The sequence below is a fragment of the Folsomia candida genome, unplaced genomic scaffold (genome assembly GCF_002217175.1).
Source record: "Folsomia candida strain VU population unplaced genomic scaffold, ASM221717v1 Fcan01_Sc007, whole genome shotgun sequence".
Taxonomy (NCBI): domain Eukaryota; kingdom Metazoa; phylum Arthropoda; class Collembola; order Entomobryomorpha; family Isotomidae; genus Folsomia; species Folsomia candida.
Genome location: NW_019091199.1, coordinates 800784 through 825407, shown reverse-complemented (window position 1 = coordinate 825407; position 24624 = coordinate 800784). Strand labels below are relative to the sequence as shown.

Genomic DNA, 24624 nt, shown 5'->3' with positions numbered 1-24624 from the left:
ACAACAGGATGGGATGAGATGTTCGTCTAATCATCAATTCATTCATCATCCACAATCCACACGTACATACAAATGCAGTCTGATTTGCATTCATTAACAGCAGGTTGCACGGCACTATCAAGACATTTCTATTTATCGTCGTTTGTTTAGTATGGATTCTTCCTGTGACAGGTTTGAAGATAAGTACCGTAACGTAAGATATTTATTTATTTTAGCCTATTAAAAAGGTTAATCTTAATAAGATAACTCATTAAAATTCAATGAGCTACTTTTAATACTTTGGCAACTTTAATTTGTTAAGGTCCCCGTTCAACAAGTAGGAAACGCCAACAACGAGCCGATTGGTGAATATATAAATAAATAAATATATGTACCGCTCCAACAAATGCAAACAATTTTTCTTATAAAAATCATACAATTTGTGATTGAATGCAAGATGAAGTTAATTTGTATCTGTGATTTCATTAAAGTCATTACAGAGGTTACAACCACCCGAACAATCACGATCAGTGATGATGCCGACTTAAAATCGGATCCAAATATTGCCAGTCTTATTGCACAATTTTCGGATACTGAATTGCATTCTTCTGATCCGAATCCGACGATGGGGGTACGTAATGTACGTATGTATGTACATTTACATATAAAAACTGAGACATTACTTATTCTCAGACATTAAATAATTTCAATATTTCACAGGCACACTATATTCCTCCAGTTAACGACTATTGTGGTGGAGAGGATGATACCAGTGTATACTACATTTCTGAGGACGAAGAGGCTAATCAGAAAGCTATTCGTAGCAGTAAGTGCAATTTAGTGAATATATGTACTCCACGAACGACTATTGCTCAGTATAATCTTTCTCCTTACCCAGGGTCACATATTAAGTCACATAAGGGAAAATCTTCTGTGCAGCCAAGAAATGGAGCTTATTCATCTATTCGATCATCGCCTCCTCCTTCGCATTCTAAATTCTTCTTATCGTCAGAGGATATTCTGTCACCGCTTGGTTCGTTTTCGGAACTTGAGGCAACTTCAGATGTCGCAAAAATGATCAAAGCATACACAATAAACAGCATATACATCCAACGTGGCTCCAGTATGAAGGTGAAAGTTTGTAGAATTTTGAAAAAGAAGGGACTGCTGCCCAACTTCTTGTCAGGAAATGGTGACGTAACGAAGTCGGAACATAGAAAAAGGAAAACCAACGCTCAGAACAATGTGTTGGCAATGCTTTTATGGTAATTAAGGCATTCGGGCCAGATTACACACATTTCCACATTTTTTCATACTCCGAAAAATAATAAGTTTCGGGCTTTTTAGGTTCAAAACGACGCCTGATTCGGTCAGGCGTTTGGCTGCCGGAGAAGATTCGTGCACCGCATTTTATGATAGAGCATCCCGTGCCCTCCCCTCTGCTGCGGACAAAATGCACGACAACTGGAGACAAACAGTACTGTTATGCAAGGTGTGATTGATTGATGTACCATTTAATTAGTAATTTAGTAATTGAATAGTTTTGTGTAAAACCCACCATTAGAGCCCAGTTAAAATGGAATGATTATATACGTACAGTGATATATTGTCTTTAGGTGACACTCGGAAATATGTTAAAATCTGAACATGGATATTCTCACTGGCGCAAATGTCATCGCCCTCCAAAGGGCTGTGATTCTGTAAAAGGGGTCGGAAAATATACTCCAAATTGGAAAAAGAATCTATCCCATAAGTCGACCATTGTTCCAGTTGGGGAGACGGAAAAGTCAACTCGCTTCCCTTCCTTCGAAATCGACTACAATGAATACATGGTTTTCCAGTCGCATCAAATCAAAGTCAAATATGCTGTGGACATTAAATTTGTTTCCAGAAAAAGATAAACTACGAATTAATTAATCATTCCCAGTAGTTATTAGGAGCTCTCAAGGCTCAAAAAATGAGCGAAATGAGCAGAAAAATAAAAAATCCGATTTTTCTGCTCAAACCTTGAACGTACCACTTTTTTTATTGATCATAATTCTTGAGAATCGTGATCTTTATTTGTGGGAAGTTCAATTATTAGCTCGCCCTGCGTAGCATGAGAGCTATTGAATTCCTCTTGTTTATTTACCAGTTTCATGGTTTTAAATTCAGTTTCATAATTCATAAAATTCCGAAAATAGCTGAACGTCAAGAGATATGAGAATTTTTATCATAATGTGATCTTAACGCGGCTGTGTTTCAACAACAGGCATTGTGAAAAAATTGCAGAATTAAAACGAACAGCATTATCTCAAATAATTCATTTTATGCAGCAGCAAGAAACAATTTTATAAGTCATATATTTAGGATTTAGATTTAAGAGTATCCAATTGAATTTTGATTTCCAGTATTTTTATTTCGGCTTCGCTTTGAAAATTGAAAATAGTTTGATTTGATGTAATTGGAGGAAACTACCGCACTTTTGTCCAGAGTTTCGTCCTTCTCGGGGTCAATCCCAAAACCCATTAACTTTTTGTTAGTCTCTGTGTACGTTTTAAGAAATCATTTCTTATTTGACTTTCTTCGCAGTTAAGGGCCAAAGCATCTTGGAGACGACGAAGTAGTTCAGTTCATTTGGTCACCTTCTCAAATATTTTTTTTTCGTTTAAGGATTTGGTCATTCAAAATTACAAGTGGATAACAAACCATCATTTACCTTAAATGCGGTATAAATGTCGACCACATAATGTGCCATGTCAATTTTTATTTGTAGTGTCCAGCGAAAAGTTTTTCGGCCTCCTACCTCCACGACGCTACGTTTGTTACGACAAATTACAGGATTTGCAACGACACTGGTACTCTTAACCTTGGTCTTGGGACCCATAATGATAAAGAATATTTTTTAGAAAACTTTGCTTAATTTTTAAGCGAAAAGTTGAACAGCTGATGTGCTGATGTGGAGCAGAATGAGCAGGATTATGAGAGAAAAAATCAACCCAAAACTCGATTTTTTTCTTGAGCAATAAAATCTGATTTTGAGCGAAATCGCATGCGCACAGCCGAGCAGAAAAGATCAGAATGAGCGATGAGCAGAAAAATCCGATCTTTTTTTCTTAGGTGAGGCATAATAGTAACCATGAACACATGAAAAAATGCATGGTTACGGCGAAGCCTAAGTATGCAAACAGACCCCCCCTCCCAAAATTCCACTCAAGATTGTGGCAAAACGGCTAATCATATCAAAATGGTGTAAAAGGCAATCGTGCAGACCTTGCTGGGTAGATGATGCCCGTCAGGTCTAGAAACATGACAATCTTATTTTAACCCATTTTAAATCGATTTTAAACTTTCAAACGACTTGCAAATTCACTTTTGCAATGCAAAGGTTGTGACTCGTCTATGTTTTAATGTGCGGAAATCTATAACGCGTCATTTAAAACAAACCCGAGCGAAATCGGATAAGAAATGAAAAAGTTTTCTTGGTAGCATGTGCAGCCAGTTACGTTACTTGTAATGTTTCTTCATTACTTATAATAAATACTCGTTTCTATTAGCAACCAGCACAATAGAAACATGTAAGCTCTGCACTTACATATGCAAATATCTAAACATGTAAATATGTATGTACATGTATGCACTTTTAGAAATCCAGTATTAAAATAGTACCAAGTGGTATTCAGAAATGACTACAAAAATGGTATTCATAACTAATGCTCTGACGTAATCATGTTTCGTTTTCTCCCATGTGAGTAAAATTTCACGGTGAAAATGCAAATTCTCTTTCACGTTTTCCATCATAACTTTGTTTAATTAAACTGAGCATTATGAAAAATCCTGAAACACGTGTTTAATCATTTATCTAAGAATACATGATTATCATTTTTTCGTCAAAATCGGAGCTAGACCGCTGGCGTCATATTGCAAGTAATAGGTACCACTGAGAATTCAATTATACCAGATTTCTAAGTGTGTGCATATACATACACATGTATGATGTTGATGCATTTCTTGTCCACGTCCACGGGTGACAGGGGAATTTAATTTGGTGTTCCACGCATCCACACCCACTGGAGAATTAATTGCATATGCACCGCATCCAGACTAATGAGGATTTAATTTGGTATCTATTATTGATGACAACTTAACGAGACTTAAAAACAAAAAATAAACTAATTCTTAAAAAAAACTTAGGTGAGGCTTGCTTAAAAGGGGGAAACAAGAGGTTATCATCGTGTAGTAAAATAATATGCTACATCAATGTTCATCTCATGATTTATAATTTTAGGTGAATACAACAACAAATTATATGCGTTTCGGACCATTTGCCTCGCCGTGGGCCCGATTAATTGTTCCATACCAATGCATATATGTATATATGTAGTATGTGCGCCATATTGATGCTTGTACCTAAATATACATAAGTTGCAATCTTCTTACTATTCGATTCTGCTTATACTGATGGCCTACATGAATATATTTCAAAGATAGGTCGAATTTTTTAACATTTAGTGTTCTGAAATATAATATTTCATGTTACAAACTAACTCAAGCTTCGTACATTAAATCACCAATAGATTATGGATAACGAAATTATCTAACTAAATCCTGTATCGTTTCATATGAATTATTACTGCATATGTGTACACAAAAAATTTGCCCAGTGCATTTAATATATTAAATGCACTGGGCAAATTTTCAAGTTATTTTAATTATTTGAATCATAAAATTGCCCACGGCGAGGCAAATGGTCCGAAACGCATATAATTTGTTGTTGTATTCACCTAAAATTATAAATCATGAGATGAACATTGATGTAGCATATTATTTTACTACACGATGATAACCTCTTGTTTCCCCCTTTTAAGCAAGCCTCACCTAAGTTTTTTTTTAAGAATTAGTTTATAGAGCTTTGAGAGGACCTATTATATTAAGCATGTATTACTCATCATCCCTCTTATGGATATTCATGAAGCTTTGCCATGGCCAAACTCTAAGCATTTCATGATGTGTATTAATATATAATAGTGTGGTTGAATATTAAATAATATGTATATGAAACTAAAAGTACATATATCTATCCATTTAGCATATATTATCTGCATTACCACTCAGGAGCTGCAAAAAGACTCATATCACTGCTATACTTATCCACACACCATAGTGATGAGTATGAGACAAAATTACGAAAAATGCAAAATCGTAATGTTTGCATATGGGTATGCTAATAATAAAGATGAGAGACTTATCTCTTGACAATGCGTCAACTCCTGATAATACAATATCTAAATATGAGGATTTGTCATACATTATGATGGCAAATATTTGCACTTTGCGCAAATACACTCAAATTAAAAACTAATTTGCATGTTAAACAAATTACCGACCACATAATCTAAATCTCATAATTTCAATACGTGTTTACTGCTAAATGTACATATTTACTAATAAGATCAGGGTCAGTGGATTATTTCATCAAAAAATTGAGTAGATATTCTTGACATTGGCAGTCTATTATATTTAAACTCCAAACAAAATGTCCACAATTTTAAAAACCGAAGGAATTTCCGAATCTAGTCTATATTACAAGGTGGATCAAGATTTGCGCAATCTAAATAGTCCAGTTCAACTAGGATTTGAACCTATCGCTCATCAAACAGTGGTGACTTACATAATTAAAATTGTTCCCAAATAAATAATGCTTAGCTAAACTAATACTTTTTATAATTTAATTAACTAGCTTAATTCCATTATTTTAGCAACAATTAGGAACCGTCAGACCATTTCCATCACCAACTCCTGCCTCCCAGATCAGTAATAATCATCACGCTACATAAATACTCCTCATTTCGCACAAAATGGTGCAATATTAGTTATAAATGTGAACAATTATTCAGCAGCACAAGGTAATTACCAAGGGCTCCTTCAAGGCCCGACGGTTCCATCTACATCCACCGCAATTGCCCAGTTCCGGACACAAATTTCTCCAGATTTAAGAGATCTGGAACAAAAATACAGTACGAGTATCATTTGCCTATTTCCACATGAATCGTCATCTGAGCAGCTAGAGAGCGATTTCGGTACAGGAAATAGACACTGGGTAGGTGGCAATTTTGTTCGGCTTCCTCACAACCCGGCCAACACAGCGATCCCGACTTTGGCGAACAATCACCAACGTCACCTGGATTCCGTAAAAAAGTGGGACATAATCAAAGGAGAGTTGGCCATGCTCAACAAATTCATCTCTGAAAAAAAATTGGGTAATTGTGTTTACATGAACAAGCACAGAAATAAGTACGACTAATTTTTACGTGCGGTCTGGAATTTTCACTTTGCAGACATGAGTCAAGCAGGAAATCAGATTCATGCTTCAGTTAGGAAGTTCAACTCAAAAGTGAATGATTTCTCCTTCAATTTGTTAAACGATCGAAGAGTTAGTTCCAGTTTACAAACCGCATTCCCAATTATTTCTCGGGCAGCTCTCGAAATAGACAAAAGGTTCACCTCTGGAATCCCCATTTTGAGAAAGAATCAGCAAAAAACCTTGTTTCTCACACAAGGTCAGATTCGTTGCATTTTAGCTAATGCGTTTTTGTGCACATTTCCTAAACGATTTGAACTCGTTGGGCAAGAACTTCCTGAAATTAACTTCTTCAAGTATGCTTATAATTATCGTGCTTGACACATTGGTCATCGGTCTGGCTAATTTATGAATGTCTTTCTCAGATTGTTCGATGGAGGTGCTCGTGGAAATTCAAAGCCAAAGTTGGAAAAAATTGTATGTATTCTTAATTATTTCAAAGAAATTGGACGTCTTGAAGGAGAAGGTTCATTAATATCATTCGAACGAAAGTCTGGAGGAAACCCTCCAGATTGGACAATTTCCAAGGAACAAATGTCCATGGTGCATGTGGATCATCGTAATCGAATTGAAGATGCTCGAGAAAGCCTTCAGATCGACTTTGCCAATCGCCTTGTGGGTGAGAGTAAAGCATTTTATCAATTTGCTTGTGCTTAAATAAAATCAGTATGACCTTCACAGATCGGTAAATATTGAAATAGAAACTCCTATCAAATGTGTTGCCATTTTAGGGGTCATTTTAAGGGTAGCAAAGTGCACATTGGGGTCAGTGGCCTTCTAGGCTTATCAAAAGTCAAATATATCTAGTTTACGAGTTAATGGTATACCTAAAGTGAACAATAGCTCTTCCGCTACTTCTATTAGCGTATACATTTATCTGCTTGCCAGAGTTAATTTCTTCAATTGCATAATATGCTAAATGTGTTCAATGTATGACATATTTTAACAGGAGGAGGCGTCACTGGAAATGGAGCATTGATGGAAGAAATCAGGTTTTCTATTTGTCCTGAGCTAATAGCTGCGAGATTATTCACGGAAGCTCTCGAGTCGAACGAAGTCATGATCATTACTGGATGTCAACAGTTTTCCTTGTATTCTGGTTGTGCTGATACCTTTGCATTCAAGGGCACATTTTGCAACGACCCACGAGATCCAGTAGTGTTAGACCCTTTTGGGCGGAGGAAAGGCCAAATAGCGGTGATGGATGCTTGCTACTTTCGAGCGTATGCAAATTATACAGAAATTAAATATTATCATTATTATTGCTAATAAATTATGCCTTAAGTGATATACTTATGCACCTTTCAGAAATGAGGCAGAACGACAGTTTGAAAAAGAATTTGTACACCGCGAGCTCAATAAGTGTTTTTGTGCCTTCAAATTAAGAAGTCAGCAAAATCATGTCTCGCCCATCGCCACGGGAAATTGGGGCTGTGGAAATTACAATGGAAGCCCAGAATTAAAATTCATCATTCAATGGATGGCAGCATCGCAGGCAGGACAGCGAGCACTGCACTACTACGTGATGGGGAACAAGGAGCAAGGCGAAGATATTTTACGAACGGTCAAATCACTTGGGCGGAAAGGGGTCAGGGTGGGAACTCTTTGCGAAGCTTTGAAATGCTATTATCTGACTGAAATCAAGTCACCTTCCTTCTTCAAAAGTCCAAAATCCTTGTTCCAATTCCTGGAAAAACATTTTAAATGAAACGAATTTGAATATTTCGATGTATTAATATGTATTCTGAGCACGACTGATTCTCACTTTTAATTTTGATAGAGCAGTTTGGAAATACGCTTATTTTAATATTTTAGCTGTGTTAAATTAATCTTAATTGATAACCCTGTACAATGCGTTGCAGTACAAGTCATTAAATCAAATCCAGAAGAGAAAGCATTGTAATTACGAGTTATGCTCACTTCAAATGCCGTAATTTCCCATCCTCATTAATCAACATGTCAAGTTATTCACTGCATCAGTCACTATGTGGGGTTGGGCTCTCAAAAATTATTAAAATTGAGCATAACTCCTAGACAGTAGAATACCAAAATTTAGGGGAATTTGAGATTTCAAAGTCCATAAGTTCCCACAAGCCCAGAAGTTATTTCTGTATTTTTTGCTAAGAGATCTGTTGCTTACACAATTCTCATTCTTCCCTCACACGACTCGCTCGCTCTTTCTCTCGACTTTTTCACAATATTGTAATTCCATGTGGAAAAACGATGACACAGTGTTCATACATTGAATGAAAGGATGAGAGTGAAAACTATGATAAGAGAGACAGAGTGAGTTATTGTGTAATAAGTAATTTGAAAAATTAGAATAAGTTGCTCCGTTTTATTTGTACCCGAGGAAATCGAGGAGAGTCTGACAGGAAAATGAGACCATGAAAAATTGGGCGTTAAACGAGCCCTAATTCGGCAAGGAAGAAACGGTGAAAAATTGACACATTTTCCAAGGACAAATTTAAGACGAGACGGACAGGGCCGATGAGAACCAAGTACGTCCATGAGTGAGAATCTATTATTGTAGCTGACAAGCATAACAATGCAAGGCGGACAAAGGATGAGTGCGAGGCGGCTGAGGAATAGAGCCGGGGGAGCGGAGAAAGCCAGCAGTGCAGACGTGGTGGTGGTGAAAGTGTCGAAGAAAGTCCTCTTTCTCACCCGTTTAGCCAGTCCAGTCTCAGACTTGAGGGGAGCAGCTACTACTTATTTATATTTATTTCTACTCGGTGACTTCCCACACTTCCTTGAAACTAGGTTCTTTTCTTGGTCGCTCTCGGATTACTTTTCTCAGAGCCAGATTTTTGAAGTCTCGATCTCACTGACACAAATAAATACCTAACCGTTCTGATTTTTCTATTGCATGTGTGCTTGTGAAGATAGTGAAGACTTTGTCACAGGATAACTATAGAATACTGGGAGCAGTGTACAGATGCATATGTAGAGGCTAAGTGAGACTTTGTTCAGGATAAATGGTTTATATACGTATTTGACGTGTTTGAGAGCTGTCAGAGTTTTATAGTTTCTGTCTTTTCATACTTCGGTTTTTCAGATATTAAGAAGATTCCAATTGCAATAAGTGTATTTAGCCATGGGGAACAGCAACGACCACCCAGATCAAGACTTGGATTACAATTTCAACCACACCTACGACAATGAGACAATTTACCCCCTGTTGTTAGCCCCGTTTACGTATCCACCCGAATTCCACCTTCTTCTCCACACCCTCTACACCGTCACCCTCCTGGCTGCTGTCATTGGCAATCTTCTCGTCATACTCGTCGTCCTAACAATCCCTAAAATGAGAACCAACTCCAACTTTCTCATTGCCAACCTGGCCGTGGGGGACATGCTGACCATTCTGTGCGTACCTTTTGGATATATCTCCATACTCCTTCAGTCCTGGTCTTTTGGAGAGGTGCTCTGTCACCTGGTGACACCTTTGACCGTTGTCTTCGTCTTTGTGAGTGCTTGGACGCTGGTGATGTTGAGCTTGGAGAGGTGGTGGGTCATCGTGAGGTGGGACAAGGGGCAGAATCGAGGCTGCTGCGGAGGGGGGAGATGGGGGGAGGGAGTAGTTGGATGGGTTATTGGTGGTGTATGGGTACATACTTATCTATTTATTACGTTGATTGTACTTGACTTATGCAGTTGATATTTGACTAGCAACTTACTAAAATTTGCTTATAAAAACATATTTACTTGTTAAGGTTGGGAGCATTCTTGTGAGTCTGCCAGTGTGGGTGGTCGTTGGGTTGAGGGAGGTGCACGAAGGAGAAGAAGAAGGGGAGCCTGGCAGAATACTTTGTGAAGAGGTGAGTCCCACTGCGATTAGAACGCGTGGAGAAAGCATGACTTATTTACAGAGCAGCCCACAATATGGGACCACAGGGGGGAAAGAGCTCAATAATGAATTGGTTTCAATTATCTTGAGTCAGTGGGGATTTAATGGTGATGGACAGCTTGATTTATTTGAGTGCCTTTAATTATAAAGAGTACCCTCCACCTTTTCACTAGCCATTGCCTTCTCCTTATAAATTCTATTTCCTGTCTCATGTTTAAGTGTTCCTCCAAGTGACTCAAACCATGACATCAACGACGTTCTTTGTTTTACTCGAATGGATATTCTCCTTGATTACAGATTGGATGGCCAAGGCCCGACCTTCGTCTCGCCTACACCCTGACCTTGCTCCTACTCCAGTACTTCATTCCAATTTTTGTCCTGATCTTCACATACGGCAGAATTGCCATTGAAATCTGGTGGAAGAAAACTAGTCCCGTTTTGGAGGGCAGCAGCAACAGCGGGATAATGAACAAGTCCGTGAGGGAGGAGCGGTTAAATCGAGCCAAACGGAGGGTATGCGAAGTGGTCATTAAAAGTGACAACACAATATTTCACATGTTGCATTGCTCCAAATGTAGACAATCTCAACGCTCATCCTTGTGGTGACCTGTTACACGCTTAGCTGGCTGCCTCTCAATCTCTTGTACTTATACCTGGAGATCATCCAGGACGTTGAGAGCGACCCATTTCCTCGTGTTGAGTATGCATATGTGCTCTGTCATTGGTTGGTGAGTGGCCATTTGTCCCCTTAATTTATCTTGAGGTTGCTCTTGTCGTACATCAATTTTACTTACAGGCCATGACGCACTCTTGTCTCAATCCATTAATTTATGGATCAAACGAGAGATTTCGAGAGGGGTTTGTGCTCGTTTTTAGAAAGTGCACTGGTAGAGGACGGCGTGGGGATGGGGCGAGAGGTGTGGTTGCATTATTTTTGACGTGATTATTCCCTGATTTATGTATTTATAGAGACGTGATGTACATAATATGGCGAAAGAAGTCCCATCTCACTAATTCCATCGACTTGAATAATCTTTCATGAAAGTTTTACTTATCATTTGGACAAAGTGTGTCACAGCATGCAATCCAATTTAACCCGCTAATTTATAGGAGGACTATGCAGCATGGTAACAGTATTGATAATAACGGCAGAATGAGTGAGTGTAGACAATAACTTTGTACTAAAATAGAGTCAAATCCGCTGTCACGTCGCTTCCTTCAAACTTTCTCTTTCTTGTTAATTCCGCCCGGATGGACACCTGTCTTGGACACTTATTCATTCTCCTTCTCAAAATTTCTTAATTGCTATCCATTGTTTGTATAATGATATCAAACTCCTCATTGGACCACTTTTCGATACGTAGGAGCCTCACTCATATAAAGTCCTGAGACACAGAGAGAGAGAAAGTGTATCGATTTCTCTTTTCATCGTGATTGATTAGCAAGTCTTAAACTCGCCTGCATGTTTGATAAAATAACCTTGTTGGGTTCTGTCATTTTCTTTGTCATGTCATTTGTCAATGTCAATTTTTGGTATTTTATTCCCAGACTCACAATATTGTTTTTCCAGTGGTGCATGTGCCTAGTTTAACGAAACATAAGGTGAGATTTACCAAGTAGATTTGACGTGCTTTCTCTATTTTTCCAAAGTGGAACATGCAGTCACAGTTTAATTCAGTATTCTTAGCTATACATGATTGTACATATTGTTATGTAATATATTCTCTTTGGACTGGAACATGGTATAAAAATAAATATTTTAGGTTTAACGTAACTCGTATGCTAAATATTTACATAAGAATAACTTGGGAATACAAAAACTAAGAATTAAATAAAGCTCTCGTCCACACCTCCGTTTTTATTCCCATTACCGAACATCTGCCTTCTCGCTCTATTCACCGGCGGCGGCATGCCCCCACCGACGTGAAGCACCACACCCCCGTGTCCACCATGCTGAAAGGTGTACGTCGTCGTGACGGTTCCACTCCGTTGCAAACGCAGCCTGTTGCGATCAGCCTCAAAATCATAAAATAGTTTCGAAACGCAACTTATTCTTCGGGTTGCGGAGGCAAAGGCTTGTCGATAGTTGGAATTCATAGCCGAGTAGATGACCGGGTTGACCACGCTGTGGCTGACGGAGAGGAAGTGGCAGGTGAAGTAGAGGATGGCCAGTTGATCTGGTGGAATGGTGGTCGTGAAGAGAGCGTGTGTCGGGGGGACGGTGTTCAGCAAAATCTAGAAATTAGTCAGTTAGTTTCATTAGAGGTGTGAGTTACTTAATGGCTGCGCATGTTTTAAGGCAACGTTAATTTATTTAGTCAGTTACTATCAAACAGTTAAAGGGAAGCCAGGAGAGGGTGTAAGCTATCACGACCGTGAGCATCATCTTTATCATCTGAAAGTAGAAATTGAGAGTCAACAGAGTAAACTTTCCATTTTGAACGATTTTCTTGACAATTGAATCTCGCTGCAGGTATGGGAATGAATTCAATAATATGCGATTCTCTGGGTCAATATTCACACAAGTTATAGGACTTTTTGTGCTTATTTGCCCTAAGAAAACAAGAGATCTCTAACGTTTCAATATATATCTCGAACTCTCCGGGTTAACGTTGTTATTCTAAATTAGCCCGTATCATTTTATGCTTAAATATTGTGTTCATACTTACATAGATAACAGCACTAGAAAATTAATTTGGTGTGAACCATTTAAACAATGGTGTCACAGGAAATGTAAAATCCCAGAAAAATTTACTACATGGCTAATGCTTAAAGTTAACTGCAATCAGCACTTGCAACGACGTGGACGATAAGGAAAGTGAGAGTGGTGAACATATCTACCTTCCGTTTGGCACGAGCGAGTCGTTGGTCTCGATTATCTTCTGCTTCACCTGGTGCCTTTTTGCCTTGAGGAAGGAAAAGCAAATTAAAACGAGAAGTTGGAACGGCCAAAATTGTGTAAGTTACCCCAAACTGCGATGGCAATTCGGCTGTATGTAAATATGAGGACCGAAACTGGCAAAAAGTATTGCATGAACATCAACGTGAGGGAGTAGGCGAGACGCAGTGTGTCATCCGACCAGGCCGACTACATGAGGAAGAGAGCAATATTCAATATTTCATTAGCTTATTTTGCAAGTTGGCTACGAAGGAGGTGAAAGTGGTGGGTGAAAGCAGCTCAGCATTGGGCACTCGGAATCACCCACACACACGCTTCGAAGAACACAACTGAGGAAGGATTTGCACTATTTACATCTTATTCTCGTTAGGCTACAAATCGGTAGTGGAACACAAGCGACTTTTAAGCCGTTTTCTTCTTCCACCTCCGCAAGCAAATCCGTACAATTCAATCTACACGAGGTACCGGTTCACTCACCTCCTCGCACAAGGGCAGCCCTCCAGCCCTCCCCTCGTCTACTTCCAACCGGGTAAAAACTGCAATTGGTATCGCAGTTATCAAAGCTACTACCTGCAAACAAATAGTCGTCGTTAAGTTAAGTTACTTGTCCTTTAAACAACCTGTAGGCTTGTGTTTGCTTGTACTCACCCACACGCCACAAATGACCCCCAACGCTTGGCTCCTTCTCAGCCGGGGTTGAAGAGGGTATAATATTGCAAAGTAACGATCCAGAGCCAGAACGATCAGGGTGTACGCGCTGAATATAAATGGCATGGATGAAACACACTTATACACGTTTAAGTCTAGTAACGAGTACTGTAATTTTAAATCTGTGCTAGTACGTACCTCACGAAGACACAGGTAGCTTGAGAGTAACTGACGAGATGACATAAAACTAAACCAAATGGCCAGTACTGATACAGAACTGATATGTAAGAAAATGGGATTGATAAAATTGCCATGAGGAGATCTCCGACTGGGTAGACAGAAATTATAACAGACTTTAAATTTCAACCTCCAAGACCTCAAATTAATGGGTTAAATTCATATATGATTTTTACCGGCAAGATTGCAAATGAGGTAGTTGGTGACCGTACGCATTCGGGCGGAGGAGACGACGACATAGATGACGAGAGTGTTGCCTGAAGGAGATGATTCGAAATGAGAGTGATTTTTTATGTTTCGAGTGCACTTGGCAGCCTTGAACTCACTCACCTATCACGGCCGCGACGAAAATGGTGTTGTAGAGGATGTACACCACGAGCTGGAAGTAGGGTGGGAAGGACAGGATGGCGTCCTCCGCTGGGGAGGATTCCGTGGCTTCCAATGAGGGGTAGAAGGACGACGATATGTTCGGAAAAACTGTCATATCGGATGGATGCGTATTGGTGGAGAGATTAACGTAATCCGTGCCACTTGACATGGTTGATACTGGAGGAAAAGGTGGTGGGGAGGTGCTGATGGCGTGATGCATCCCTCCACACGAGAGACACGTGCCTTCCTTGCTAATTTCCTGGTCGAAAGTTTTCTTCTAACATCAAATGACATTTAAATCTCGGCATTCAAAACCAAAGTGTTTTCTCCCCAGAGAGATCTGGGGAGAACTCGCTCTCGCCCTCACTCAACATGGAATGAAATGAAACTAGGTTTGTGTGCACGTCACGTCACACAAGGAAACAAATACATATGGGATCAGTCCCGTTTATACGGTTTGACACGAACATCTATTCAAGTGGAAGAGTGATTGAAAGAATCAAAAAAAGTGAACGAATTGGATTTTTTTTCAAGAACTCAACTGCGAAGGTCGAAGGGAATCAGGACATGTTATCAAAATAGGAAGAGATCCAAATAGCGACACGTTTGTGTAGAATTAAAGAAGCGGACAGAAAGTATGCTAAGCGGAAGGAACGGAAGATGAATGGAATGAAGTAGTTAAGTGACAGTTCATGTCGTAGTTGCAAAAAATGTAAGGAAACTTTTCACTTTCCAACTGACAAATTTCAAAGATTGCTGGTTCGATTTCTATTTAATTTCTCTACCACTTTCTCTCCATACTGCTCGAAACCACCTAAATACGTGCATACATACTTTCATCACGACTCTGAATTTTATTCCACTGCCCGTCTCACTGATAAATGAAACCCTACAGTTTTTTGCAGAATTTCTCGTTTTGTCTTCAATAACAATCATTCCTCGCTTCAAATATTGATCTGCTTTTGAGAAAATTGAATTTGAGAAACTTCCTCTTTAAATATTAATGAAAACAAAATTATGCGAAAGAAAGTAGTGAAGTGGATGACGTCGGAATGATTTCAATTTTTAAATTTGATTACACAAAAGTGCTTGTCAATTGAGTTATGGAAAATGGACGTCCTATTTTATCCTAAAAGCACTCACCTTTCCTCGCCGTCTCAAAAGTGCCCCGCACCAAAATTGAAAATTGGAACACGCACTCCTGGTTGCTGGCTTTGGACAATCACAACTGACTGACTGATGCCCGGGTAGGGAGAGATTCGGAAAGATACTGCCTCTCCTCAAAGTCAAGTGTGTTTGGATGGCAAGAGTGGCTGAGATGAGTATTCATCCTGGCTTTAGTGTACATACAAGGTGAAAGTACGACTTGTGGAGGATGATGAATTTCCCGTTGTCGTCAATAGTTTGACCCGAATCATGAATTTATGATTAGACAACGGTGCACTTGGTGTTTCCTCCAGTGATTTAAAAAAATTGGAATGCTGTAATTATTCTCCTGTAATTATTAATGCAATGGTCATCTTACGAGATGAATTGGATTTACGTCATAATAACGTTGATAATTTATAAGTTTCATGCAATACGTAGAGTATCTATTTATAGTATAAAAGATTTTAATTCCATTACGCTACGTGATATGATGTCTTCGCTATGAGCGACTACATTATTGAAAAATTTGTGTCTTGCTGTAAGTTCCAGTCTGGACTGGAACTTAAAGAAATTCAAAAGTCATAAGTTACAACAATAGATACTTAAAATATTTAGGTGACAAGGTAGAGAGAGCCAGAAAAAAATCTCAATTTGCATTTTCAGATGAACAAATTAACCCTTTAAACTGTAACGACGACAATTGTCGTTTTATAAGAAATGGTTTAATTCGGGAGTACGACAAAAGTCGTCCTGAAAAATCGTAGTCATGGCGCGGAAGGACGACAATTGTCGTTTCTAGGAGGTCATTGATTTTCACCATTTTCTCTCCGCGACCTATAATTTGTTGCAATTTTGAGAGATTTCTCCTATGCCAACACAATGCTAAATTTGAAGATTTTCTCCCCAAAAATTTGGATATTTCCCTATACAACTCAATGTTAAATTTTTGATTTTTCAGTTTTTCGAGTTTTATTAAAAACTCCTGAATTTCTCCTCCCGCGCCATGACCACAACATAATGATAGTGTCTCCGATTTAATGCATTTTCTTGTCGTTAGTCATACACGTTAAAGGGTTAACTATTTCAATGCAATCATGTTCTAACTTTAGTGTTTAATTGCATTATGTATGTATATAAACTGTTGAGAGTTCTTACTCTCGTACATGCATCCATAGACATGTAAATTATACATAAGTTTAGGATTATCTAAAGGTGCATTGCACAATTTGTACTATTGCGGTTACCAAATAAAAATTTTTGTCCCCCGAGAAACAGTGGACTTTCACATAGAAATAAACGACCTGAGACATGTTTAGAGAGAAAGTGACGTTGGAGAAACTTTTTGATAAAGCGCAAGTCATACACGTCTTGAACAACAAGTTAAATTGAATTTTTTGTATACTTATATAAACTTGAGACGTGTAATTTTGGCAGAAAAGTTGCATAAATCCACCTATTTTCATAATAAAATGGTTTTTATGACCTTTCGGAACATGGAATGCCCTTTAACAGAATAATATAAAAAATGTAATTTCTTTCTCTTCACCAACTACTGATTACAGCCAGCAGTTGACATATCCCCTCGAGTGCTTATCTACAAAATGGGGACAAGTATAAGTAAAATGGTATACGTATAGTTTAAGACGGCGCAGGATGTAATTAGCTGGTACGTTTTGAAACGTGCTGTCAAAGTAGTTTTGCCTTTCATCACACAAGTAACATACAAAGTTATACAAAACCAGGTTGATCCCCACGATGTTCTGTTGTTTTCTATTCTTGTCAGATCCAGATTTCAGCACAAACAAGTGGGAAAGTAGCCATTTGCCATGTGGATATCAAGTCCGAATATTTTTACTTCTGAATTTTCTTCACAGATTCAGAACATTGTTGTATCGTTTCTAATGGTGGCGAAAGTCATGGTGAAACCACTTCCTGTTTGATCCTCTAGGTGATACCAAACACCCACGTGTTACTGCGTGGGATTTCCGGTCAAGATTAATTGTATTGTGATAAATTTTGTCATTTAGGAGCGTTTCCTCCAGATGTGCCTTTGTTGGTAGCACTTTGGGGTAATTCGGAGAGTAATGCGAGTCGTTTATGGTGGTGACGATAGAATTTGGGGAAAGGTCGGCAGGCACAATGTGAGGAAATTTGAGACAATTTGAGCTCTTACTTGGAGTGTATTGGGTGACACAGTAGTGGCATTGCATCGAGTGTGGTGGTGGTGATAGATGGGATAAGGATATTCTCATGACCAATTTATTTATGTTCATTTGATAATGAGACGATCGGGGTGTAAAATATAGAGCACAAAGGGGCTCATGCACCAAAGGTATTGCGTGTCTCTTTTTAGCCCGAGTCAGGGCTTATGGAATCGTCATGTCTGTCCGTCCGAGACACGATAGAGCCAAAATAGCTAAACCAATTGAGTTCAAATTTTGCACCCATGTATTAACTATACGTGTCGCCCAATTCGGACAAAAATTTAGAAGTGGACTCGATCCATGACTCGGACTAAATGAAGTCTGCACTGTAGGCTTTGGTTTTGTAACTTCTCTTGGATTCTACGAACGTATTTGGCTCTGTTTGTTATGCTTGCCAAATTGGAAAAAGAGTAAAAATGGAAAGTAAGTTATGGTGACTCCTCGTCGAAGCTGTTTTGTGTCCGGCAGTGAAGATGCTATATACGTACACGGTTCTCTATTTGGTGAATTAGGTTTAATTAAATGCTGCACGGGTTTCCCTCGATTCGCTTATCTATGTTTATGGTTGGTGAGGAATGTGAATTATGCTGACTGTGTGAGTCATTAGTAAGTAGTTGCAAAAAATATAAAATGGAAAATGTTGCTCCAGTTTTTTTTGCTCATGTGTTGATGATAAAAGAAGCATATGAGAAGCATCATCAATGGCCAAAAGTTCATCAACATATTGACCCATATTTTTTCAAACGTGTGCAGACTCATCTTTTTCCGAATTCTAAAGAAATACGCAGAATCAGCATTTTTATATCTATTCTACAGAGAGTGAATCAAGATACAAAACTCACTTTTGTTTATTTTTCTACAGCTTTATTTTTCGTTTGTGAATTTTGTAAATTGCTTCAATGTGTAGCCCATTAGTTTGTCAAACGAGGTGCAATCGCTTTTTCCACGCCATTATCACCTTTGACACTTTTTTGGAGTGATTTTGTTCCACCCGTTTTGAAAAGTTTTCCAAAACCCACTTAGCGCCCGAGACGTCCGCTTAAAAATCTCTGCTTTAAGTACCAAAATCCAAAATAATCTATCTGAATAATGTCATGCCACTCGTCAAGAGTAATTTCAGTGAAAAATTTATTTCTGGAAATTAAGTTTTCATTCAGTTATCGCGAAGTTGCTTCGAAAAACTTGAAGTAAGACGGCGTGGGGACGTACACAAGGTCCTCCTCCGCTTTAATCTATTTAGATCAGAGTGACTGACCCTAAAAACTATTGCCTGACTCACCCCCAACATTTTGGATACTTTTCTGTCATGACGGATTTTCCTTATTGATGAAATTTGCGATATAGTACAACTCATCCTCGATCCTAGGCGATCTTAGACCCCACTTTGGTGGAGGTGGAACTCCAGCCAATGATCCCTGCTTCTTTATGCTAGTGTCATTTGATACACTGGACTCATGACTTCTACTGGCATTGAATTCAATTGTCGCCACTTTCTTAAGAATTTTTTATGGTACAATTCATCATTGGAAAACCCTTTTACGGCTACCTTGCACTCCGTGGGGGGGAGTGGGGGCATGTTGATGCACAGAGCTAAGAGTTATTTTGCAAACTGTTCCTTGACTATCTGGGTACGGTGCATACAAATTTCAATAATCCCAGATGTCTCTAACACTTGTTATCTCAAAAACAAAAGTGAGTTTTGTATCTTGATTCACGCTCTGTATTCATACGTTGTTAAGAAATGTCTCAAAATTGAATAGAGGGCAAAAATTTATCAACTTTCACACAGTATTTCTACCAAAGCAATCATAAAAGAAAGGAAATACAAACCCTCGAAGGCAAAAACACGTTCACAAAAAATTACCCATTTCTATAACTTGATTATCAGGATTGGATCAGAAAGAGCTCATTTAGTGCGAGACGATACGCGTCTCTGGCATAACGGAGAATATACAGAACCGTGAGGAGAAAGAACGAAACCAGTTTCGCAATGAAACTTGAAAGTGTGTTGTGCGGAGAAAAGCGAAGAGTTTATTCAGACAGTTGACGCATTTCACATTTGGGTTTCAGTAGGAATTACAAATATGTACGAACTTATTAAATATTGAGCACTAGACGCGTATTTCTTTGTTTTTGTTTAATATTTATCCTCAAGTCACTTTCTGAAAGTCCATGTCTTTCGTTTTAATTACTACAGAGAAAATGGCAAAGTCATACAGAGCAGAGTGGGTTATCGTATAAAGTCCGTATGCATGTGCATAATTAAAGAGTTTCAGAATGAATTTGTAATATCCAGTTTTGAAATTTCTAGTCAAATATAAAACAAATCGAATCAACGTCTGCCCAGAAATCACGAAATCATCACATAAACTAAATAGCACCAGAGAAAAGGAAATGAGATTGGATATTTATTTCTGTAGACATAAAGATGAGATGTGGAGACCAACCTTCTGAAGGGTTCGAAGCACTGAGGAGTTTCATACCAACAACATTCTATGTATTCCAGAGCAGACAGTGACTCGTAATTATGTACATATGTTTGAAAAGTTTTTGGAAAATAGTAATACCCGATCAGAATAATCTGCTATAGAATACGATACTTAATTTCAGCGTTGTTGTGGGTGGGATAATCAGATGAGTTGTAACAGGTCATTCCGACTCTGTATGGAAAATTGGAGACTCCTTCGGGGATCTGTCTCCTTTAGAGTTATTACCAGTCGTACATAAATTTTAGAACTTGGTGTCGTTGATGCTACATGCAACGTTCAACAACTAGTTGAATTAGGATATTATGCATAAAAGTATTTTTGAATGCCATCGTGCATATTTCACAACTTGGGATTATTGTACTTGAATTCTTGAATGGGTTACAAAGTTTTATTTCAAATTTTTGATGATAAAACTGACCCTGCGGGATTTATCTGCAATATATATTTGCCTCATCTTTGAATATTGTAAAATGCAATTCAAAAATTTTTAAATTGCACCAACATATGTACTTTCTTGGGATCGTTGGATGGAATTCTAATGAACCTGTCACCGATGATAGCGTAGATGAGTACATACTTAATATGCACATATGTACATACCATATGTGCACACAACGTGAACTGTCACTAGAATAAGCTACTTGTGATATTCATGGGAGAATTTGTAGGATGTCAACCTTGGAGAAAGCATGTTACGTTAAACATGGAGCTCATTTTACATATGCATATTAATTCATGTTATAGTTTTCCAACGTCAAAATAATGTAATACAAGCTGTAGCCAGAGTTAATTAAAATCTCACTCGATTTACATAAAAGTACCAGAAAAGTAAATTCATCAGATTTGAGCAGAAAGAGGCGAATAAAAACACTGGCAAATTCCACGAATATAAACTAAAATTTAAGCACATTTAGTTTAGATTATGCTAATTTGCCCTAATTTTTGCCTTACATATTTACAGAAATAAGTAAGGGAACTTATGTACACACGGAGGTAGTAATATTATAACAACGAAATGCTAGGCACGTGTTTTGACTCAATTAAACGCCATGTTAACTATATTTCTAAAATGGTGACGCATACGATAGTTTTAAATATTTGAACACGTCTGCTACAGTGGGGATGAAACACCTCTCATGTATTTTTATTATTTCAACATTTACAGAGAAATATTTAGGCGAAAAAATCCTTCGTGCTTTTTGCTTAGGATTGGTTGATTCAAACCTACGTAGTCACTCGAGAAATACTGAGAACTGTCATTAAAAGTTTTTTTATCTTCATTGGATCGAAAGATTTGCAAAAGGAGAAAATCAATTAATCCGAAGCGAGTTTTTGAAATTATTTCCTTCATTGAGTTTGTCTTGATTAGAAAGAACTGTGTTGTGGGAATTATGGGACGACATGGTTGGGAACGTGTTTGAATTAAAGAAATGGATTTTTTATCCTTGACCTTCAGTCATGTTTTTTTAAGAAAACCATCTCCGACACTCAGGCTTTCTCTCCCACTGGTTCTCGAGATCTCTTCAGCCCCATCCTCGTGCGACTGACAACATTGCAACACACTTTTTCCTTTCCTTTTCTCTAATTACAAGAATTGACTTCTTCGTCATTCTCGATCCAGCCATTCCCATCGTTTATTTTTTGCACGGTTTTCCACGTATTTACACAACAATTTATCCACCTGCTTAAAAGACAAGCTTTTAATGATTCTGGTTCAACCATTGTAAGTTTAATTACACGTCATCAACTGGGAGGCAGGTTCGCCTGGAATGGCAGAATTTCAGGGCTTCATGACTTTTGAGTGACACTTTACTACAAATGGAACTATTTGTGCATCCTTTAATTAGTCATTAAGTGAGAAGGGTTGGCTCTCTCTTGGAACTAGTGGCATAATATTGGATCATGAATTTTAATGACATGTCCGCCGAGGAATAATAAGTACCGCAAATGCACATAATTGGTGGTTTGTCTGTGGGGAGGCTAATTGGGAGCTTGTCCTGGTTCGGTTCCCTCCAAGGTTTTCGCTTAATAGGGTGGCAGGATTAAGTGTATTAAGTAACATTGCAGAATGTTTAATATTTAGTTATTATAACGTTTGAAACTAATATCCTTACTAAAAATTCGGTTAGGAGATTAAACTTTACGAGCTATTTTAAATGACAAGTAGTTTTTAGAATGTCATCTATCTTCACTTTGTGATTTTGACAGCCGATGGCATTTATTTGCTCTGTTGTATACGTACATACATGCCACAAATTGTAATTAACTCGATATCGTAGAAAGATGAATACATTTTCAAGATCAGAGTGTTCCTAGAAATTCAATTAATTTGCAGGATGTAGACGACAAGCTTATGAATTCTTCTAAACTTGTTCGATGTGTAAAGTCAGTGTTTGCTTATGTAACACATGCAGGATTTAAAATACTGTGTATTTACACTAGAACAAAAAGTACTTACGTATATCCAACTCTGTGGATCATTAAACTGTCAAAAAACAATGAAAAAAATATTCTATTTCCGGATCATTTCCCACGTAAACTTGAAAAGAATGGTTGAATTGTTGGGATAATGACAATAATGATACAGTCAGCTCAATATTACGGTCACTCGGCCAATTCAAAGGCACAGTACAAAATGGACTTGATTGAAAATGTGTCGCACCATAATATTTGTAATCCTCTGCTTAAACCCGATTTTCGGGGAATATTCCTCGGTTGGGAGAATCCTGACAAAACCTGTCGTGTCGAGAGGCATCCTAAATGACATCCACTTTCGTCTATTCCCTTTCAAAAGGTAGGACCTAAATAATTCATTTAATCCTTCCACGGGGTGCAACTGGTTCCTATACATTTGTACATTTCACTTATTCCAGCCATCCAAGCACGTACCAAGAACTAACCGATCCAAAATCTATCCAAGCGTCCAAATTCATATCAAACGCTACAAAAACTGTAATCATCATCCACGGCTTTTGGCCAAATTTGACACGTTTCACTCCGTTGGAAATTAAGACGGGTATATATTTTATCTGCAGAGCTCCAATTGAGGTGTCTCAACTCTGTCAGAGTTTGTACACAATCTCTCGATCTGTTCTGGAGATTATGTAAGCACGTAGCATTGGTCGAGACGGAGTTGAGACACAAATATATCGATTTGAGCACTGCATTTATTTGCTATTGGTGCAAATGGCCGTGTTCCATGTACAGATAATTAATTCATAGCTCCTACCTTAATAAATAAAAGCTTACCTTAATAACCCTGACCACGCCAACGGGGAGACCCAGCCATCAATGAACATCATCTACCTGGACTGGTCAGTCTTATCCACCCCGACGACCTCCTCACGTATCCTCTCATCTTATCCAGTCATCGTGTTTTACTTCATCCCACTCGTATCGTGGAAACTCGCCATTTTTCTGCAGCTGTTAAAAAACATGGGTTACGTTACTTCTGGCAAGATCCATTTGATTGGCTATAGCTTAGGCTCCCACGTCGCTGGTTTGACTGGTCAGATATTCCAGAGTTGGAATAATGGTTCAAAAATCGGAAGAATTACCGGGCTGGACCCCGCATTACCCTTGTTTAGAAATATGTTCAGTCACGAGTGGTTTACGTGGAGATTAGGCAGAGGAGACGCCGACTTTGTAGATGTCTACCACACGGCGATGCGAATGAAGGGCCTGGGACAGAAAAAAAGTGGAGATGGACATGCAGATTTTTATGGTTTGTCGCCTCGTTGTCGCTTTTAATGAGTTTTTGTATCAATTAGCTTTATACACAGTGAATCGTGGGACGAGTCCACAGCCTGGCTGTCTCCTGATGGACTTGAGAATCCCAGGTTTGATTGAAAATATATATGACCTAAGCATGAGCCTTAATGAATTGTACAATGTAACATTCAATATTTATAGTAATTTGCAGCCACCTATTTGCTGTTCAATTTTTCGTACAAAGTATCAAAAGGGACTTTTTGGCTTGCAAATGTAATTCCGTGGTGGATTTGCCCATGATCGGTGTGGTTTGCCTGGGTGGGTGCAGGAGCATGCAGTTGGCTGGAGAAGGTTGCAGTGAAAAGTGAGTCCTGTTACACACGAGACAAATTAATGGGTGCCAAAAGTAAGCTACCACGTATAAAATCTTCTTTGTTTTAGCACGCAAGGACAATACTACTTCAAAACGGGCCCCCTAATGACCGGTACTGACATCCTTTAGCAGAGAACTACTTAAACATGTCTAACCTTGAAATGTTCATTGCGTAAAAATGGCAAAATAAAAAACTATACGCCTTCATTGTGACATGTGGTTGCGTTGGTTATGCAAGGCGACATACATATCTTTGACGGAGTGTTTTTATATTCCTGACATAAAAGCAGCGAGGAGAAAGAAGGAGTCTCTGGAGTGAAAAGACCAGGAGTCGGAAGGTCAGGAGAGAGTGAAACCATGGAGTGAAACTGAGTGG

At 38.5% G+C, this 24624-nt stretch overlaps 5 protein-coding genes across 20 annotated transcripts; 4 read left to right on the top strand and 1 right to left on the bottom strand.

Annotated features, from left to right (window-relative positions):
* Positions 1–10: 10 nt before the first annotated feature.
* On the top strand, positions 11–5025 carry LOC110851932. 13 transcript variants are annotated; one of them, XM_035853527.1, is made up of 9 exons: positions 13–193; positions 302–344; positions 471–619; positions 700–805; positions 878–1244; positions 1327–1471; positions 1596–1835; positions 3993–4081; positions 4867–5019. In XM_035853527.1, the coding sequence occupies exons 1-8, from the start codon at positions 152–154 to the stop codon at positions 4038–4040; spliced, it is 1140 nt and encodes a 379-aa protein (XP_035709420.1). In that variant the 5' UTR covers positions 13–151; the 3' UTR covers positions 4041–4081; positions 4867–5019. The 13 variants fall into 13 exon arrangements, 7 of the variants coding, with proteins under 7 accessions (XP_035709418.1, XP_035709416.1, XP_035709420.1 ...); XR_004835258.1 differs by having other exon boundaries at positions 14–193; positions 3993–4152; XR_004835257.1 differs by having other exon boundaries at positions 14–193; positions 3993–4152; positions 4854–5019.
* A 328-nt stretch (positions 5026–5353) lies between these two features.
* On the top strand, positions 5354–8222 carry LOC110851863 (poly(ADP-ribose) glycohydrolase 1). 3 transcript variants are annotated; one of them, XM_022099785.2, is made up of 8 exons: positions 5354–5620; positions 5718–5772; positions 5856–6218; positions 6297–6615; positions 6685–6736; positions 6812–6938; positions 7269–7542; positions 7628–8222. In XM_022099785.2, exons 1-8 carry the CDS (start codon positions 5495–5497, stop codon positions 8025–8027), a joined length of 1716 nt encoding a protein of 571 aa, XP_021955477.1. In that variant the 5' UTR covers positions 5354–5494; the 3' UTR covers positions 8028–8222. The 3 variants fall into 3 exon arrangements, with proteins under 3 accessions (XP_021955477.1, XP_021955476.1, XP_021955475.1); XM_022099784.2 differs by having other exon boundaries at positions 5859–6218; positions 6685–6938; XM_022099783.2 differs by having other exon boundaries at positions 6685–6938.
* Positions 8223–8889: 667 nt separating this feature from the next.
* LOC110852024 (RYamide receptor) lies at positions 8890–11838 on the top strand. Its single transcript, XM_035853689.1, has 5 exons — positions 8890–9929; positions 10030–10140; positions 10467–10682; positions 10748–10897; positions 10966–11838. Exons 1-5 carry the CDS (start codon positions 9417–9419, stop codon positions 11110–11112), a joined length of 1137 nt encoding a protein of 378 aa, XP_035709582.1. The 5' UTR covers positions 8890–9416; the 3' UTR covers positions 11113–11838.
* Positions 11839–11863: 25 nt separating this feature from the next.
* LOC110852022 (RYamide receptor) lies at positions 11864–15749 on the bottom strand. 2 transcript variants are annotated; one of them, XM_035854086.1, is made up of 10 exons: positions 15466–15749; positions 14284–14599; positions 14130–14210; positions 13915–14044; positions 13717–13825; positions 13546–13638; positions 13137–13257; positions 13011–13075; positions 12496–12564; positions 11864–12404 (listed from the first exon to the last, which is right to left on the bottom strand). In XM_035854086.1, exons 2-10 carry the CDS (start codon positions 14540–14542, stop codon positions 11997–11999), a joined length of 1335 nt encoding a protein of 444 aa, XP_035709979.1. In that variant the 5' UTR covers positions 14543–14599; positions 15466–15749; the 3' UTR covers positions 11864–11996. The 2 variants fall into 2 exon arrangements, with proteins under 2 accessions (XP_035709979.1, XP_035709980.1); XM_035854087.1 differs by lacking the exon at positions 15466–15749 and having other exon boundaries at positions 14284–15441.
* A 6253-nt stretch (positions 15750–22002) lies between these two features.
* On the top strand, positions 22003–24455 carry LOC118436276 (phospholipase A1-like). Its single transcript, XM_035853992.1, has 6 exons — positions 22003–22958; positions 23038–23180; positions 23409–23888; positions 23947–24003; positions 24077–24239; positions 24317–24455. The coding sequence occupies exons 1-6, from the start codon at positions 22816–22818 to the stop codon at positions 24375–24377; spliced, it is 1047 nt and encodes a 348-aa protein (XP_035709885.1). The 5' UTR covers positions 22003–22815; the 3' UTR covers positions 24378–24455.
* Positions 24456–24624: the final 169 nt, after the last annotated feature.

Coding starts and splice junctions, on each gene's coding strand:
- LOC110851863 (XM_022099783.2), top strand. CDS start 5,495: ATGTCCACAATTTTAAAAACCGAAGGAATTTCCGAATCTAGTCTATAT. Junction 6,616..6,684: donor CCTGAAATTAACTTCTTCAA/GTATGCTTATAA, acceptor TGTCTTTCTCAG/ATTGTTCGATGGAGGTGCTC. Junction 7,543..7,627: donor GATGCTTGCTACTTTCGAGC/GTATGCAAATTA, acceptor TGCACCTTTCAG/AAATGAGGCAGAACGACAGT.
- LOC110851932 (XM_035853523.1), top strand. CDS start 152: ATGGATTCTTCCTGTGACAGGTTTGAAGATAAGTACCGTAAC. Junction 345..470: donor CGCCAACAACGAGCCGATTG/GTGAATATATAA, acceptor ATTTCATTAAAG/TCATTACAGAGGTTACAACC. Junction 1,877..4,892: donor AAATTTGTTTCCAGAAAAAG/ATAAACTACGAA, acceptor CTATTATATTAA/GCATGTATTACTCATCATCC.
- LOC118436276 (XM_035853992.1), top strand. CDS start 22,816: ATGTGTCGCACCATAATATTTGTAATCCTCTGCTTAAACCCGATTTTC. Junction 23,889..23,946: donor TGGACATGCAGATTTTTATG/GTTTGTCGCCTC, acceptor CTTTATACACAG/TGAATCGTGGGACGAGTCCA. Junction 24,240..24,316: donor GGAGAAGGTTGCAGTGAAAA/GTGAGTCCTGTT, acceptor TCTTTGTTTTAG/CACGCAAGGACAATACTACT.
- LOC110852022 (XM_035854086.1), bottom strand. CDS start 14,542: ATGCATCACGCCATCAGCACCTCCCCACCACCTTTTCCTCCAGTATCA. Junction 13,826..13,914: donor GCTACCTGTGTCTTCGTGAG/GTACGTACTAGC, acceptor ATTTATATTCAG/CGCGTACACCCTGATCGTTC. Junction 12,565..13,010: donor TCGCTCGTGCCAAACGGAAG/GTAGATATGTTC, acceptor TTCTACTTTCAG/ATGATAAAGATGATGCTCAC.
- LOC110852024 (XM_035853689.1), top strand. CDS start 9,417: ATGGGGAACAGCAACGACCACCCAGATCAAGACTTGGATTACAATTTC. Junction 9,930..10,029: donor GGGTTATTGGTGGTGTATGG/GTACATACTTAT, acceptor ACATATTTACTT/GTTAAGGTTGGGAGCATTCT. Junction 10,683..10,747: donor TAAATCGAGCCAAACGGAGG/GTATGCGAAGTG, acceptor CTCCAAATGTAG/ACAATCTCAACGCTCATCCT.